At 46.4% G+C, this 16893-nt stretch overlaps 1 protein-coding gene across 1 annotated transcript; it reads left to right on the forward strand.

Annotated features, from left to right (window-relative positions):
• The first annotated feature begins 9264 nt into the window (after positions 1–9264).
• SLC46A2 (solute carrier family 46 member 2) lies at positions 9265–16040 on the forward strand. The gene is made up of 4 exons (XM_009941194.2): positions 9265–10348; positions 11965–12048; positions 13937–14093; positions 15596–16040. The coding sequence occupies exons 1-4, from the start codon at positions 9280–9282 to the stop codon at positions 15651–15653; spliced, it is 1368 nt and encodes a 455-aa protein (XP_009939496.1). The 5' UTR covers positions 9265–9279; the 3' UTR covers positions 15654–16040.
• The last annotated feature ends 853 nt before the right edge of the window (positions 16041–16893 follow it).

The following is a 16893-nucleotide window of genomic DNA, read 5'->3' on the forward strand; positions in this document are numbered from 1 at the left end:
AACGGTGTTGGGAGAAAGCCAGGTGAAACAAAAACCTTCTGTTGATTGCATTACTCATGCCAAAAGGGGCATAATTACAGCTTTTCTTTAATGCTGTGTGCCAAGCTCCAGCCATGGGGTGCTGCAGATAACGCAAACTGAGCTTGTATGAGGTGAAGAGGATTGTTTTTTAAAGAGAAAGCTAATTGCAAGTTGTGGGGACTTTATGTATAAGGAAAGTGAAAATTTCTGGCAGGAATGGAGGGAGAGGGAGAGAAGTAAAACAGGTCAGAGGGCAGTGGCATAGACAGCAGAAGACAGAAAGATAAATAGGGGAAAATCTTGCTGATGGGAATTTTTCATGCAGGGAGCCATTTCTGAAGACATCTGAAAGCACACTGAGACAATGTTTGAGCAGGGATGGAAGCTGTATGGCAAAAAAAGCATATTTACCCAAGATCTCTGGAAACCACATGAAAAACTCTGCCAGTTACAGCATGAGTCTCACATGCTGCCAGGTCCAGACTATGGCGGTGCAGGACAAGATTCAGCTCGGGTGTCCTCCTTGGCCACTGTTTGCTGAGTCAGTCTTCAGCAGAAGGGATTCAAGAAATAGCTGAATGATATCACTGTTCATGAGCCCCATAATTTCTTGACATGCAGACTCTTTGAGTTTATGAATTGAAAGATAAGTCAATATAGTCTGTCTAAGCTTTGCAGGATGTTTCCAAGGAATTTATTATCAAGATGCCCAGCACTAAAGGATCAAAACAGCATTGCAGTGTCCCAAAGGGCTTAATTTTGTCGAATCTTCCTTTATCTCTTATTCTCTTCCTGTATAGACATATTAAATCAGCGTGGTTTTAAAAGTCGGGGAGGTCACTCTCTCAGTTTACTCTGTAGGCATCTGCCTGCTTTGCCCTAGGCTGCCCTGGCTATGTGTCTTTGCAGAGGGTGCCTGAAAGCTCAAGGCCACACATAACTTGTTAGCTGGTAACAGTTCCCACTGGCATCTTTGAGGCTGACATCCAACACCAGTTCCCTGAAGGTGCTGAACTCGGGTAGCTGCTGCCCCTTGGAAAGTGGTGGTGCAGAAATGCATCACGTGGCAATGAGAGGCACGAGCCCACATCACCTGTGCATGGCCCAAACCCTGCAGCAGCCAAGCAACCTCATCTACAGCAGAGCAAGAAAAGCAAGGTCTTCTGGAGGGAAGAGCACACACTTGACACAGCCCTCAGCTATGTCCTCTTGATTTTTGGCAAACAAGAGTGTCTCTGGTTCTGTAGGAACTGGGAAGCTCGTCAGATGTTAGCAGGCTTTTGGGAGGTGATTGCAGCTGGCAGTCCTCCTTTCATGGGCATCCCTGGCACTCATCTGGTGACCGAGGCGCACAGTGCAAAGACACACTGAAATGGGCAAAGCGGCTGGGAGACGTCTCCCCACTGCCCATGTGCAGTTAGCAGGAGGTACAAAACCACTCGGAGGAACTTGCTGGGGGGATGCAGGGGTTGTAGTGGGAAGAAGCAGTGTTGCTCTTGACCAGTATGGGCATTTTAGCAATTACACAATGGGGCATAAAAGCAAAGTCTTAGCTCAGTAAAGCTTTGAATATTACAGAGTGCTGAAATGAAGGGGCAAGGGAACAGCAAACACCAGTAACAGCAGCTGTCATGCCACACAGCTTAAAATTTACAGTTGTATATATTTATTCATGCTTGTTAGACACTGAAGGACTGCAGCCTGGAAAAAGTCAGAAGCAGCTGTATTGTTGCAAAGCTCCTGGACTTTGTTTCCCTGGTACCCTTCACCTGCTATCCGTCTTCGACTCAAAAAATTCCCTGCAGAAACAACAAGACTCTTCAGAGAAAGGAGAAGAGGCGCAATATTTTAGCCCCATTAATGTGTTTTTGTACACATACTGGAGTCCTAAGGATACACAAAATCTGTCAAGGCCATTCATTCCCTAGCTGCCTGGGCGGGTGCTCGCTACAATTCTCCTGAGTAGCATGCAAAGAGACTGCATTGCCCTGTCTATATGAGCTTTCTCCAGAGCCTGGAGCTTTCTCCTAGAGCACCTTGTGTGATGCAGAATTGTGGGCCTGGAGAAGCCCAGATACATCTCCCCTGTGTGTCAAGTGGAGGTGACACCTCTGCGTGGGGTTGCAGAGCCTCAGCAGCCTTTGCTGCTTTCCAGGGAGGGCTCCTCCAGCACTGGGGCTGCAGCTTGCCCACCCAGGCACACCTCTGCTCTCTCGCCTGAAGAAGCTTACCCCATTGGTGCCGTTTTCCACTAGTGCCCTGCAGCAAAGTGGGTATGGACACGGTCCTCCATTGCCTCCCAGCCACCCTCATCGAGGATGCTGGCACCTTTCCCTGCTGTCCCAGGGACCTCTCCAGTCTGCCAACTCCAAACAAGTGTCCCCACCCTCAAGCTGCAAGATGGATAATTAACCAGGCGTGGCTGCGGCAGATGTTAAAAAACAGGGTTATCCCTGCTATCTTCTGTGCCTCGTGATGCCAGGTTGCCTGGAAGTCCTCAGCCGGCGTTGGGGAGTGTTTTCGGTGAGACAAACAGTGAAGGGCACTGCCATGCAACCTCGTACCCCGAAACCGCCTTGGGCTAGGTTCAGCAGCCGCCACCACCTGCGTTGAGGCGCTTGCAAGTGGTCCATGGAGCGCCTGCCTGGCCCTGAGCAGGTGGTGCTCTGTAATCAAGGAAAGCGTTTGGGACCTTGTTACTGAGTTTCTTGCGTTTTCTATTTCTGAGCTGCAGAAGTTCGATAAACACCCCGCACTGGAAGAGCTGCCACACGGGAAGAGTGACAAGTTTCATAAATGTCACAAGAGTGTACCACAGTGTTATACTAAGGAATAAAAAAGGGAATAAAATTGTGAAATGACAATTAACCAGACTATTGCTGCTGTAGGTATTTTTGTATAGCCTTACCCTTATTAAGTTTAAAAATTAACTGTAGAAACTAAGAAAGAGGATTTTGCATTATGTGTTTCACAAGAAGGATGCACCTCCACAGTAGAACCAGAGTGTGATGTATCATAAGAACAGCTAAGGGGCTATGAAAAGCTCCTGAGATTGCCAAAAGAATCAGGTCGCTAGGGGAAAGGTAATTCCGGCAGGGGGAGATCACGACCACCGACTCATGGACCGCCTACCCCATTTATACCCCAGACTCGCAAGATGAAGAAACTGAGCGTGCGTACCACCTTACATGTTGGATGAAGAGACTTCAGCCAATCATTTACCAGAATAGCAAAGCGTATGTATTAGGAAGATGACTATGGCAATGTTAAGTGTATAAATGACTGTCAGTTTGTGAATGAGGTGTGCTGTCTTGGGACAGACACCCATATCTGCACAAATATGCAATAAAATACCTCTGCTCTGTGTGTATATTGGCGTACTGCACACCAGGTAATTGAACCCAGGTTTCTGAGACAACAGCAGCATCTGCAGCTTTTGGGTTGTGTATACGATTTCTTGGTGTTTTTATAACAAAAAAGGTAAATGTGTTTGACAGGATGTTGTGCATAAAATAGCCTGGAAAATTTAAACACTCCAGTGACTAAAACCATAGCTAATCCTTCTTGCCAAATTCTGTGCTCAGGACCTAGCCCGGCAGCATAAACAGAGAGGGGTTGTGAGGAGTTACCAAATGCCTGCTCTGAATGTTTGGGGTGGCTGTCACCGAGGGCTTACTGCAGGTGATGGCTTCAGTGCTTGCTTTACATGCCTTCAAAACGTAAATGTAGCCATGCAGAGGGCTAACGTGAGATCAGTCAGGTGAAAATGGCTGGGTTACCAGGCAAGGGTATCTCCAGAAGAGCTAAGGTTTAAATAAATATTTTACCTTCCCTCCTCTCCTCAAAGCGCTATGTCTTACACAAAGGACAAAGCAGAGCCTGTGTCTTTAAGCATTTATGATGCTTTTGATTGTTTACACCTCTCACCCTGAAAAATGGGGTGGATTCACTCCTTTTCTGTCCACTATTCTGATGTCCTCTGCCAGCTGCTGTTCTTACCTCCATGGAGCCACAGGCTTATGGAGAGATACTCATTCCATCTAATGGTACCTGGCTAGGTTTGATTTATCTAGCAAAGGCCCTATCGGTCCACAAAAATTAGTGCTCCTCTTTTCCTTGCTCTTCTTTTCTTCTTACCCCTCCTCACTCCACAAGGATGGGTGGCTTACTATTGCCTTTTCCTCCTTTATTCTGCCACTTTAACCTATCCTATATGCTTTGCGTATAGTCTTCCTCTAATTCACGTCCACACTTCACACACAGTTCCTCTCCAATCACATAAAGCCTATGTCGAATTTACTCACACGCTCCTTCTACAGAGCTTTTACTCACCCTTAATGCCTTTTCTCCAACTTATTTTTTTAATGCATTTCTAGGCTTTTCAGTACCCATTCACCATTGCCATAAAAGTTTCTAGACCTATATAAAAAATTAAAATGTGAAGTAGATAGTCAAAATTATGTCTAAATAGCTTTGGAGAGTACTTGGGAAGGGGAGGGCAGTTTTTGGTCCTGAAACAAGTTTTTACAGATGAGTGACTGTAGTTCATTCTGTAGTGAAATTTTTAGTAGTCGTGGTTTTGCTATGGTTATTTCATTTTTCAAGACTGTCTGCTTTTTCTCTATTCAACACATGATTGCTTAAGCTGTAGTTCTAAGACAGTTTGTTTCATCCCATTTCTCAAGTCCATTGCTGCCTGCACAGTCTTGAACTCTGCAATGCTTCTATGCCAAACCCATATATGCTGACAAAAACTTAAAAAAGACATGAGTATTAATGTAAAGGAGGATATGCACACAAAAAAAGTCGTTTAGTACCAAGATTATCTGGCGCTTATCGAAGAACTACAGCAGGATTTGTTCTGTGCTCCTGCTGATCAGGCAGACACCAGGTACCGCAAGAGGCTTTTTTTCCTGCTTCCACGGAGAGGATTAATGTTAAGGCATACAGTTAGCTGTCAGCACTATTAATCGCCTAAATACCTCCAGCTAAAGAAAAAAGAAGCCAACTCAGCAAAAAGTGTGTGTGTCGAGGAAGCTGTGTTTTGTCTTTCCAGCCCACAGGAGACTGCAACCAGGTGAGTAGGAAACGGTTAAATGAGAAAACAGACAAAAAACATGACATCTGGGGGTCATAGCAAGATAATGCAGATTTCTGGAGCTGCTTGGTCAGCCAGTGTCTGTCCCAAAGGGAATTAGACAGTGCTGCTGTTTCTAGATCCTTGCTGCTCTCTCATGTTGCTCTCAAAGTGGTGGGAAGCGCCAGCTTCTTCCAAGGGAAGGCTGGTGGACCTCCCCTTCGCTGGCATGGGGTCCCCCCCTCCTCACTGTGCTTCACATCAGTGCACCCCGTGGGGTCTCTCTGTGGAGCCCATCCATTCTACAGCTCTTTTGCAGCCTGCGCACCACCCTGGGCTTTGTTTGTGTGGGGTAATGGGATCGGCCTCAAGGCATAGGGGAACAAGGTGCCATGTGCTTGCACTGCCTGTGGCCAGGGCTTCCTCTTCCTGCCATGAGCAGCAGAGGAGAGCAGACGTCCTCATAGGTGATCTCAACACGTCTGGTGGTGCTGTGCCTCCTGAATGTCGGACTACTGGACCAGGGGTCTTGGTGTCTGAGACACCTCAAGGTGCACTCATAATGGCATCGTCCTGCGTTTTATTATGGCAATGGTGGATCTACCAGCTGTTGTGCTACAGAGGCTGGTACCACCATCATGAGTGTCCCAACAGCCTGGGTATCATTTTCCAGAGCTGCAGAAACAAGGCTGCTGGGGTGGCCTTTTACATCCAGGCATTAGTATCTCCCATCAGCAGCTCTAGATCTCACAGGACAACTGCCCAGGACCAGGACGCCGCATCCCTGTTGTGATGCAGCAGCTGCCAGGAGGCAATCCCCCTGCCCCATGCACCCGCCTTTCCGTGCAGCCTCCGCTCCCCCTGCATCTCCCCAGCACCACGCGCCTTGCGAGGGCAGGGGCAATATGCAAGTAAACCCCTGCCGGTGAGGAAGCCAGCCTCCCAAACCAGAGTAAGAGCACGGCCTGCCATTACAGTCTGTGGTCATTTATGACCAAGTTGTATTTTCCAAAGGAAAATAGGCCATCACCGAATTAGCTGCTTCTTCCTAGAGTTTTCAACCAGCTCTCCCTCTCTCCGGTGCTGTAATGTGACCACAGCTCCTTCCAGGCTCACACCCGGGCATTTCCCAGTCCCCAGTCATGTTTCCCTGCCTTGTCACCACTACAAAGCCACAGTGTGCACCAGGATGATCTGCACGTACCAAGGAGGAGGAGGAGTTACGGAGCTGATATACCACCTCAGAGACAAAATGCCTTGCCAGCCAGAGACTGCAAATCACAGATACCATCAGCAGGCTTGGGCAAGGGAGATGAAGAGAGTGTACATGCCCACGCTGGATTGCAGTCCTGGGTGCCAAAAAGACCAGGCTCCAAAATGCTGGTACCTGCCAAGCCCAGCTGGCCCAGCATACTGAAATCCCTACAGCAACCCTATTCAGAAAGTGATGTAACTGTCATAAATTATTTAAAAAAAAGAATAAGCAATACTGCGCAGGAATGTATAACACCACAGGGAGACATTAAACACCTTTATTTGTCCAGACTAAGAAATCCCCAAGAACTGGTGCAACATGGTGCTGACCTGGCTTCTAGTGGGTCTCCAGGCAACTCTAGAGAGGGATGACCTAAAACAACATGTGTTTTGCTTTTAGACTAGTCTCACTGATTCTGTAGTCACATTTTTCTTAAACGTCAAGGGCCACTCTCTTAAGGCTCCATTGTATTTATGCCACATGAACGTACTTCAAAGTGGGTGGAAATGTCCCTATAAATGTTAGGAATTTGAGAACTGGGCCCCATGGAAAAGCTGATGCTAGACAATAGTAATTTTGAAGTCTTTGTGGCATCAAATGAGTATGGTGTTCATGAAAAGTATTTTGCAGTGGGAAATATTCTGGACCCTGCGTTGAACTCTTACTTTAGCACTCACTATTTGCAATTACTGACATGAAATTACATCCTTCTATAAGAACTAGTTCTAAAAAGTACATTTAATGCGAATGGACACTCAGAATATCCTGGAAATATGTACGTAATTCATGAGATCACTAATGGCGTTTAGCACAGTTCATTAGCTATCTAGGCCTGAACAGCATTAACCATAACACAGTATCACCTAAATGTCAAGAGTGTCAGATGAATAAGCCAGACAGCCTGTGGAGGCAACAAAGTGTGGAGGAAAAATATCCCTTATTTAAGAGTTGAGCAGATCTGGAGTCTCTCAAGCTCAGTGCCTGTAACATACTTCTGCACACCAAGATAACTAATGTCCCAAATTGAAGCTTGAATGGGACAAAGTCATTTATCTTTCCTTCTAATGTCTGGTGGAAGAGACAGGGCTCCCTGGGTGAAGTGAAACGTGGCAATTCCTCTGGTTGCGCTTGTTACTTGAACTGGTCACAGGCTGATGCTTTGGAATTCTTAGTAAGGCTGTCTGGAATTTCCATCCTCTGGAAATGTTCCAGCATTTGGAGAAAAAGATCTGTCCCACTTCTGAACAAAAACTAAAGAAACTAGACACCTTTTGCAGAAAATCTTGGGGGGAAAAAAGCCAACTGTTGGAACAACCCACATTATATTTTACAAAGGGCTAGGAGTCTTTTGGCCTGACAGAAAAACAAATTCTCTGGCGAAACTGAAATTGTCTAGCAGTAAATCATTCCAGCAGACAATTCCCCACTCCTTTCCCTGTTAGTTCTTGGGACTTTTTTTCCTTGAATTGAAACGTGTAACAAAAATTATTGCACAACAGAACTAAGAGTGAAAACATGAAACTTTCGAGCCATGAGTACACAGGCACTGACTAAACGTCACCTGAATCAATAGAGAGCGCAACAGATGGAGTTTTTAACATTGTTCTTGCAAATTAATCATTAATTTATTTTTTAAAGCAATCATTATAAATCTTCCTAGAACAGACTGTTATTCTGCCTGTTACAATTCATTAAACCAGTGCAGAATGAGATCATTATCATTTAAGTTAGCATTTTTGAGGATGCCAAATATCCTCCAAGTATTTCCTGCAGCTGGGACTGCAAGCATCTTCCCTGGAGCTGGCAGCCTGCTTGTGCCATACCCTGCTCCAAGAGCTTCTTGTGCCTCTGGCCTGTCGCACCGGCGTGCCCGCAGGGACCCCGAGCCGCTTGGGGTGGGTTGCTTGGCTTGACCCCCTCGGGCAGCAGCAAAACGAAGGCTGACTTCAAGCTGCAAAGCTGCTTGGGGCATCAGCACCTGCGGAGAGTTGCGGCCGCTGCACTGAGGAGATGGGACTGGAAAACGCTGAGCTGGAGGTGGTCTCTTACCCACCCCAGCCTCCAGCTCGGCTGGCTGATTGCTGCAGCGCAGCCGTTGCCGGTGCCTTTGGATAAATTGGGACTTTTCTCCTCCCCTTGGGAATTCCCACATCGTAAAGCCAAAGGATGCAGCAGGCAGAGTGGCAGCCGTGGGAAGCAGCTTACCAAAAATAGGCTTTTTCCCTTTTAATTTCTCTTTGGTGTCATTTCCTGACCGCATTATTGAAACAACAGTGACACAAGGGGCACAATGCAGCAACAGGGCAGGTGGGAGCAGGGAAGAGCAAAAAAGCCAACAACATTTTTGTGTGAAAGAAAGGGAAAAGAGCTGGTGGTAAGGGGAATTCACAAATTACCTGACATAAAAGCACACAGCCACCCCCTGCCCCTCCACCCCCCCTGAGAGTCCTCTGACACGTGAAGGATGCCAAAAGGGAAAGAAAAAATAAATAAGCATGTCAAACAAAAAAAACAAACTGCCACCCCAAATTGCAGCAATTACTTGATCAGGGCATTTTCACTTCCTAAACTGGGAGAGAGAAAATCCCCTGGGTCATCTGACCTCTGCTGAAACTACACCAGGAAGAGGAGCAGCTGCAGTCGGCGAGCGCAGGGCGTTCTCCGGCTCTACAAAAGCCTCTCCAGCGTGAGCTGGAGATCAGAGCAGCGCGGGAATGTGCATGCGTGCATATACATAGCAAGGCGAGGTGCAGATATCCTCCCAGCCAGATCATCTCTTGCACAACTGTCTGGCTCTGTGCAGCCTGGCAGACCTTTTGTTTTTAACTCCGCTGCTCCTCTCCAAGCATGCCTCCAGAGCGGAACTTCTGAAGAGTCGTTTCCTCCTGTGAATCTTCCTGAACGAGAAGAGGCAGTCATCGGCAGCATGGTGGGGGTGACGGCATTGAGGACATGGATTGAGCCGGTGGTTGCAGGTTCTCAAGTGGCCAGTGCCTTCTACGACACGGCGTTGCTGCTGGTGGTGAAGAACTACTACAACCAGACCAATGCCACCGCTCCCTCCCATGCTCTGGAAGATGCTCAGCAGAAGGCTGTCTCTAATTTTTATATCATCTACAACCTAGTCCTGGGTCTGAGCCCGCTGGTGTCAGCCTATGGCTTGTCCAAGCTAGGGGACAGGATGCATCGGAAGATCCCCATCTGCTTCCCTCTTCTCGGCTACCTGGGCTCCAAAACTCTTCTGCTCCTCCTGATCCTGCTGGGCTGGCCGATTGAAGTCATGTACGGGGCTGCTGCCTTCAATGGGCTGACAGGCGGTTTCACCACGTTCTGGGCAGGCGTCATGGCTCTGGGATCTCTGGGTTCCTCCGAGGGCAGGAGGTCTCTGCGGCTTATTGTTATTGAGCTGGTGTATGGCCTCGCTGGCTTTCTGGGAAGCATGGCGTCTGGCTACCTCTTTGTTGGCTTCAGTGACCGCTATCGAGAGGGCACTGTGCTGGTGGGCTGCAGCATTGCTTGCTATGCTTTCTGCCTCCTCTACAGCATTTTTGTCCTGACAGTCCCCAAGCCAGCAGCTTCCTGCCCAGCCAAAGCCAAGAGTGCAGAGGAGGTGGGCAGCCAGCTGCCAGCCCACAAAGAAGCAGCAGCAACAGGGAGTTCACAACCTTCAGCGAGCAGCAGCTCCGCTCCAGTATCCCCCTCGAAACTCATCATCATCACGCTGTTTGCGGCAGCAATCCTCTACGACCTTGCGGTGGTTGGTGCAATGAATGTACTCCCACTCTTCTTGCTCAGGGAGCCTTTAAGTTGGAATGCCGTGGAGATAGGCCACGGGAATGCTGCTGGGTACGTGATCTTCATCACCAGCTTCCTGGGGGTATTTGTGTTCTCCAAATACCTGAGGGACATTACCATGATCATGATCGGAGTGACGTCCTTCAGTGTTGGCATCCTCATCATGGCCTTCGTGCGGTGGACGTTCCTGTTCTACATTGGTGAGTCAAATGGCCGCTTGCACGAGCAAGTGCACCCTGAGAAAGGGGTTGGGGTGTTTCGGTGTCAGGAGAAGGGCTTTTGCTCTGCTTCACCATGAGTTTCAGAGCAGGGAACTCGGGAGACCATCACAAGAGCAATTCCCAAGAGGGCTTCATTATCATTCCCCTCTCCTCACATCTCACTTCATACCCCTTACACTCAGCATCCTATAATACCAAAAGGAGGCATATACTCCTGCCAAGGCTTAGTTTAGGGCCAGTTGGCTTGTAATTCATCACTTGGCCATCTGAGCAGGGAACAGTATTCACACCACAGGTGAGTGGGAACTGTTGCTGGCTACCTGTACTAGTCAGACTGCACTGGTGCATTTGTGGGAAGAACTTGCTTCTTGTCAGGTAAGGCTTAAGGCTACAATAGAAATAAATTGGCAAAGGTTTCCTAATAAGCGAACATGTTAAGTTGTGATTTATTTTGTTATATTAAGGCATTTATAGTCAATGGGAAACTTAACAGTGAAACATTGGAGCTGCTTTAGCAACTAAAATATCATGAGAATGTAGCGTACAATCTTAGACTATGTATAAATGACCAATAGACAGGTAACAATAGATGGGGCAGCAACCCATGATGAAGCAAAGGCAAGTTTATTGTTGGGAGGTAGCGTCTGCAGGAACACAGAAAACAAAACCCAAGAACTGCATCCATTGTGGCAGTGAGATGGATGATTCTTATGTGACAAACACAGGATTGTGTGCTGCACGGCTTTGAGGTTTTGCTTCTGAACATGAGAAAAAGATCTAAGAGAAATGGCCTGAAATGATTTTTCAGTCTGCTCCTACAGGGAATGAGAAACTGAAAATAAAAGTTATTCTAAAGGGAAAGACTGTAGGATATTATATTTGTGTACTAAGCCAAACACTGAGTGATACTTTTAAGATATTTTGTTTGTTTAGGCAATCAGGCTGAGGAAGAATGGATAAAAAATAAAAATTAAAAAATGCCTGTTTAATATTAAGTCTGTCATGAACACATGCTGCTACACAGGGTGCAGGATGCTTATTCCCTGTTATTGCAGAAGCACCTCAGTACACTAGACACGGACCAAGTCTTCACTGAGGTTGGTTCTGCTGACAGGAAGGTAATCCCAGCTCCCTGAAAGTTTCCACACTAGAGAAAGCCCAAAATACTGCAAGCAAGATGCATCGAGATAGAGAACAGCTACAGTGTAATAACAGTACTATTAAAGACAAGGCCATGTAGCATGGGGTGCTCTCTCCGTGGGTTAGACTTAAATCATTAGCCTCACTATCTCAAAGAACAGTGCTATATCCCATCTACGCTGGGATTTTGGGCTGAGACCAAGACACCACGCTGGTTTGGGCAAAGTACCTCTCATAGTGTGAGCAATAGGTGGCTTATCCACCTTCACTTGAATGAAGCGAGGACCTACAACCCTACCAAAGATTTGTACTTCTTTCTGGTACTCAAGGGACAAGCATAGGGGAAGCAAAGGCCCTGCCCAACCCAGAGGCATGCAGTCTTCAAAATCAGTGGTTGTCATGTTGCAAGGCAAGGAGCAGGTACTGATGATAACTACGTATCCATTGCCTTGCAGCACGGGCAGTGATGCTCTTTGCCCTCATCCCCTTACCAACCATCAGGTCCATGTTGTCCAAGCATGTGGAAGGATCATCCTATGGTAAGTATTCTGGCTACCTTACCAATCAAAAAACCCTCAAATACCTCCATTCAGCCTAAGGTACAAGGAGAACGGTAAGTTATTGCTGCAATCTGTGCTTTGTGTAATAAAACCAGAACAGCTGGTACCACAGCAGAGGAGCAGAGAAACTTGCAGGAAAAGATTGTCACATCCAAACATATCGGTTGCATCATCATTTATCCACAAAATTTTCAGCATGTGCTTCAAGAGATTAATATCAGCGTGCAGCTCAAAGGCAGGGAAAATATCTGAGATGCTGCTCAAAAAACAGTACTCCAGGGAAAACCAAGAGAAGCAAGTCGTTGGGTCAAAGCACTATGATATTCACACCATTTGTATTTGGTTTCTTTTACTTTCAGTTTTGGGAAGGATGGATTTCTTTCATCTTTTTTCAGTTATGCTCTCTAAACATGTGTCCAAGTGTTAGGTGGCAATTTGTTCCTGTCAGGCCACGATTTAACTAACAAAGGATAACCTTTGCATAAAAATTGCCCCTTTTTGGTAAACAGGAGCAGAAATTATTTTCTGTTAAAAATGGATTAGAAAATAGTAAAATATTTGTATTTTACAACACCATATCGAAGGCTACCATTTTTACCCCAATGGGCTGGATTTAGACACAACAGATAGGACTGGACTTGCATTCCAGTAGCACCTCAGGCCCATGACTGCTCGTGCCTCCTCCAAACCTGTCCCCACAGGCGCCCTTTGCATCCTTTTCCCTTCTGTGATACGAGCACAACGCTGCTCTGTCACCAAGTTCGTTCCTACTGCTTGTGCACCTACAATGGGCTCTGTAGCAAACCCACCTACCTGCCACAAATGGCGCAGCTCACACCCCAAATTAATCATTATTATTATTAATCATAATGTTGTTTTTAACCTCCACCATGAGCCATACGGGCTGCGCCCGACTGCAGCAGGACCTCGAGCAGGACCACGCAGCAGAGCAGCCCTTGCCTCCTGGTAGCAGCGTTGTCTCCTGAGGTGGTGGCCACTGGTGCTGTGTGGCTGGAGAAGGCTGTCAGGGCAGCACAGCGCTGACCTTGCTCCCAGTCTGCACATCCCGGCAGGGCTGGGTTGCTTCCCCTTCCTCCATTTACCACGACAGAAACAGCACTTCAGCAAAAAAAGCTGTTTCAACTAAGATTCAGTTTCTGCCTTTCCTCTCCCTGGAACATCATATAAATCACACGCACCTCCCCATTTCAGGCATTATCATCACTTTAACGCAGTGGACCACTCTTCAGGCCTAGGGCAGAAGCAGACCCTGACTAAAGTCTCTCCTGTCCTGAAGATGTTGGCCCAAGACTACTTCTCTGCCTCCTAAGGGAAGGAGCACTTATTGCCCAGTTTACTGCTGCTCTTCGAAGCAGCTACCTCTATACCTTGACAGTTTAAGCAGACAGTTTTCTAGTTGGATCTTTTTGCCTAGAAGACGGAAAAGCCACTTAACAGAGGGCAGATTTAGATTAGATATTAGGAAGAAATTCTTCACCATGAGGGTGGTGAAACACTGGCACAGGTTGCCCAGAGAAGCTGTGGCTGCCCCCTCCCTGGCAGCGTTCAAGGTCAGGTTGGATGGAGCTCTGAGCAACCTGGTCTGGTGGAAGGTGTCCCTGCTCATGGCAGGGGCGTTGGAACCAGATGATCGTTTAGGTCCCTTCCAACCCAAACCATTCTATGATTCTATGACTCTATGATTAATTCTGGGCTAGGACAGCAGCAGATACAAAATCATGCCACCTGGTGCTTGTGAAGCAATGACCACATTGCTCTTCCACACAGTGGAGATCCTGGATTCGGCAGGGAGGTACCAGAGCTGGTCTTTTTCTCCCTGGTAAGAAACTCTGTTCTTGTTTTACAGGTAAGGTGTTTGTCCTGCTGCAGTTGTCTTTAGTCATCACAGGAGTAGTGACATCTACAGCCTACAACAAGATCTATCAAAACACACTGAACTGGTACAGCGGCTTCTGTTTCATTTTGTCTTTTCTAGTTGGCTGCCTGAGCCTCTTCCCTTTAAGGTAAGGAATAGGAAGGGTTTTGTCCAAAAGGACATGCTGTATTTTCTTCATGCTTCCTGATTCTAGGTCTAAAGCATATAAAACAAATTAAATTTTTAGTAATCTTAAATTAAATTTCAAAAAAATTGGAATTTGAAAGGAAAAAAATGGAAAAAGATAAACAAAAATCTTGCAGAAATGAGTTGACAAATATCAAGGAGATTCAAACAATAGAACTTGCAAGTGATCTAGCCAATGTTTTAAATCTTTTTATTTAATGTAACATGAATTGCTGTAGGAGGAATATTTCAGAGTTTAAGAGCTGATAATCCCAAGGGACAAAGCCTTCGCACAAATGTAGTGCTTGCTATTGCAAAAATAACAGTAAGTAGAATGAGGGAATAATCCTACACACACTAAAACATTTTTTAAGAAATCCATGGCAGGTTACTTACTCATTGTGACAGAAAATAATAAACTGAGTGTCCCTCAGGTGTTCCTTTCAAAGAGAAACCATCACCAGATAGTGAAGGAAATGGTTATTTTTCTGATCCATTGAATTTACCCAACTGTACAGCTACAGAGTGACTGAGAGGTACCATTTCAAGAACAAGTTTTAAGCACAAAAGCAGCTTAATTTGAAGAGAGAAAGCTGAAACTGCATCTCCGTCTACACTTCCAGAGTTTTTGAATGATCTCCCTCCAAATCTCACCTTGCCCATTGTCCCCTCCCCAAGACCCTGCAGCTCCTTGCACTACTGAAAACTTCCAATATGAAGTTAAAATGAATTGTGATACTGTCAGTATTTTAATCCGTGCAACGACGATATTTTCATTCAAATATAAGGCAGGTAATGGATAGGCTAATGCTAACATCTGACCCCAGGCAAAATTCTTGCCAAGTTTTGCTGTAATTTAAAAAAAAAATTACAGCAGAAAGTCTAAAGGCACTATGTATACTGATTTCAGTGTTACAGACAGAAAGAAAAGGCAACACTAAGGAAAGCTCATATCCCATCAGCTCTGCCTCACCCAGAGCACTGAAGGCTTTCTGGGCTTGTGAAAACATCGGACGCCTGGTGTCTGCAGGATTATGAGCGTGGGGAAGGCTACTTCATACTTCTCATTCCCCTGGCTCTGCTTTCCTCCTCAGATTTTCCAGACACACGAGTGACTCATTTCCTACGCGCAACCCTGCTGTCTAACAGCGAGTCACTGCTAGCTACTCAACTACTTTTTAACACACCCTCTCCAAGCAGAAGTGATCAACATTATCAGCATAAACATAGGGATTAGGACTTTAAATCTGAAAGATGACACGTGGTGCTAATGTCATTGCTTATACACAAGAGTAATTTACGCAGAGGCTGGCAAATCCTGGAGAGGAATCACATGAGCACTCAGCGAGATCCAGACCCCCCAGCAAAGTTTAAGCTAAAGAATTGATGGGGGAAAGGCAAACTGCAGTGTGAGACGTAGCTTGCTAGCTCTCTTGTAATCTGCATTTTTATTGCTCTTTACAGCATCGTGGCCATCAAACAACGTTCGACCACTGGCTCCTTTCAGATTCTGACCAAGTGACAGAGGCTGTACCAGCTAAAGCACCTTTTGGTCTTTATCAATTCTGTGAGCTACCGAAGTGGAACGTTTGCCAAGCATTAGTCCCCACAGTTATCATCATTACACAAAGCATCACATTTATGTTTCCACTTCACAGCGTGCCACGGCCTCTCACCCACGGAGCTCACCCAGGACAAAGAAGTCTGCCTTGTCATCGCTGCAGTACATCATCTCGCAGAGTATGAGCATTGGCTACTGCACACCAGCAGTCTTCAGAGCATTTTGCTTTCCTTCTAGGCCCATTAGCAATAGCGCAGAGTGGCAAGAACAGGGCAGAAATTAAAACAGCGTTTCTGGACACATCATTCAATGCAGAAGCGGAAAGCAGAGGATCAGTATTCCAACAGTTCCTCCGTATCTGTTCCCTCAGAAACCTCAGGGCAGGTCTGTGACTTTGGCTGACAAAGCACAGGTCTGCAAGCTGCATGCACGTGGTCATCAGCAGGACACACCTGCTCTCCAGCAACTGCTACGGAAGATGTGTCAGCCCAACTAATCAATGTTATGCAGAAGACCACTAAATACAGAAATACCACAATTAAAAAAAAAAGTAAGTTTAAGATACTTTTAGTAATCCCTACAATAAAACACCCCCAAACAGATGTTCACACCCCTGACATCTGCAGCAGTAGCACCGTCCCCAGACAGTGCTTTAACAGAGTGCATGGGAGGAGAGCTGTGACTCAAGAGCCAATACCGGCATTTCAACTCACACCACCAAGACATACTACTCTTGTAACAGGCTAAGAACAGGCAAGTGCAGCACACTACTCCTACAGGCTGTTCGGAGGTGTAGGGACAGCGGTGCCAGGTAATAATTACCTTGTTACCCCAGCTCATACAATAATACAGAGACTGGCACGAGATGTTGTCAGCTGAATACAAACATGATTCAGATGATCGGCATGCCCCAGAGGGATCAGGGCTTAAATTATGCCTCTACTTACATGCTAACTTAATTAACAAGGATTAAGTGGCTTCCAAGCTCCTGGACTAAGTAAAGGCAAGTTAAAGCCCTTCACTAACTGATATAATCTGGACACACATCAAGCAGCTTCAGTTCGAGCCAGGGATACAGCAAGCAGAAGTTGATTACTCACTACGCAACCCCCTATCATGAGGAAGTTAGTGCCACCCATTCCCCCCACGCACACACTCTTGCAACCTTTCCTCAGCTCCAGACTTCACTTTCAAGTAATAC

Source organism: Opisthocomus hoazin, chromosome Z (assembly GCF_030867145.1).
Source record: "Opisthocomus hoazin isolate bOpiHoa1 chromosome Z, bOpiHoa1.hap1, whole genome shotgun sequence".
NCBI lineage: Eukaryota > Metazoa > Chordata > Aves > Opisthocomiformes > Opisthocomidae > Opisthocomus > Opisthocomus hoazin.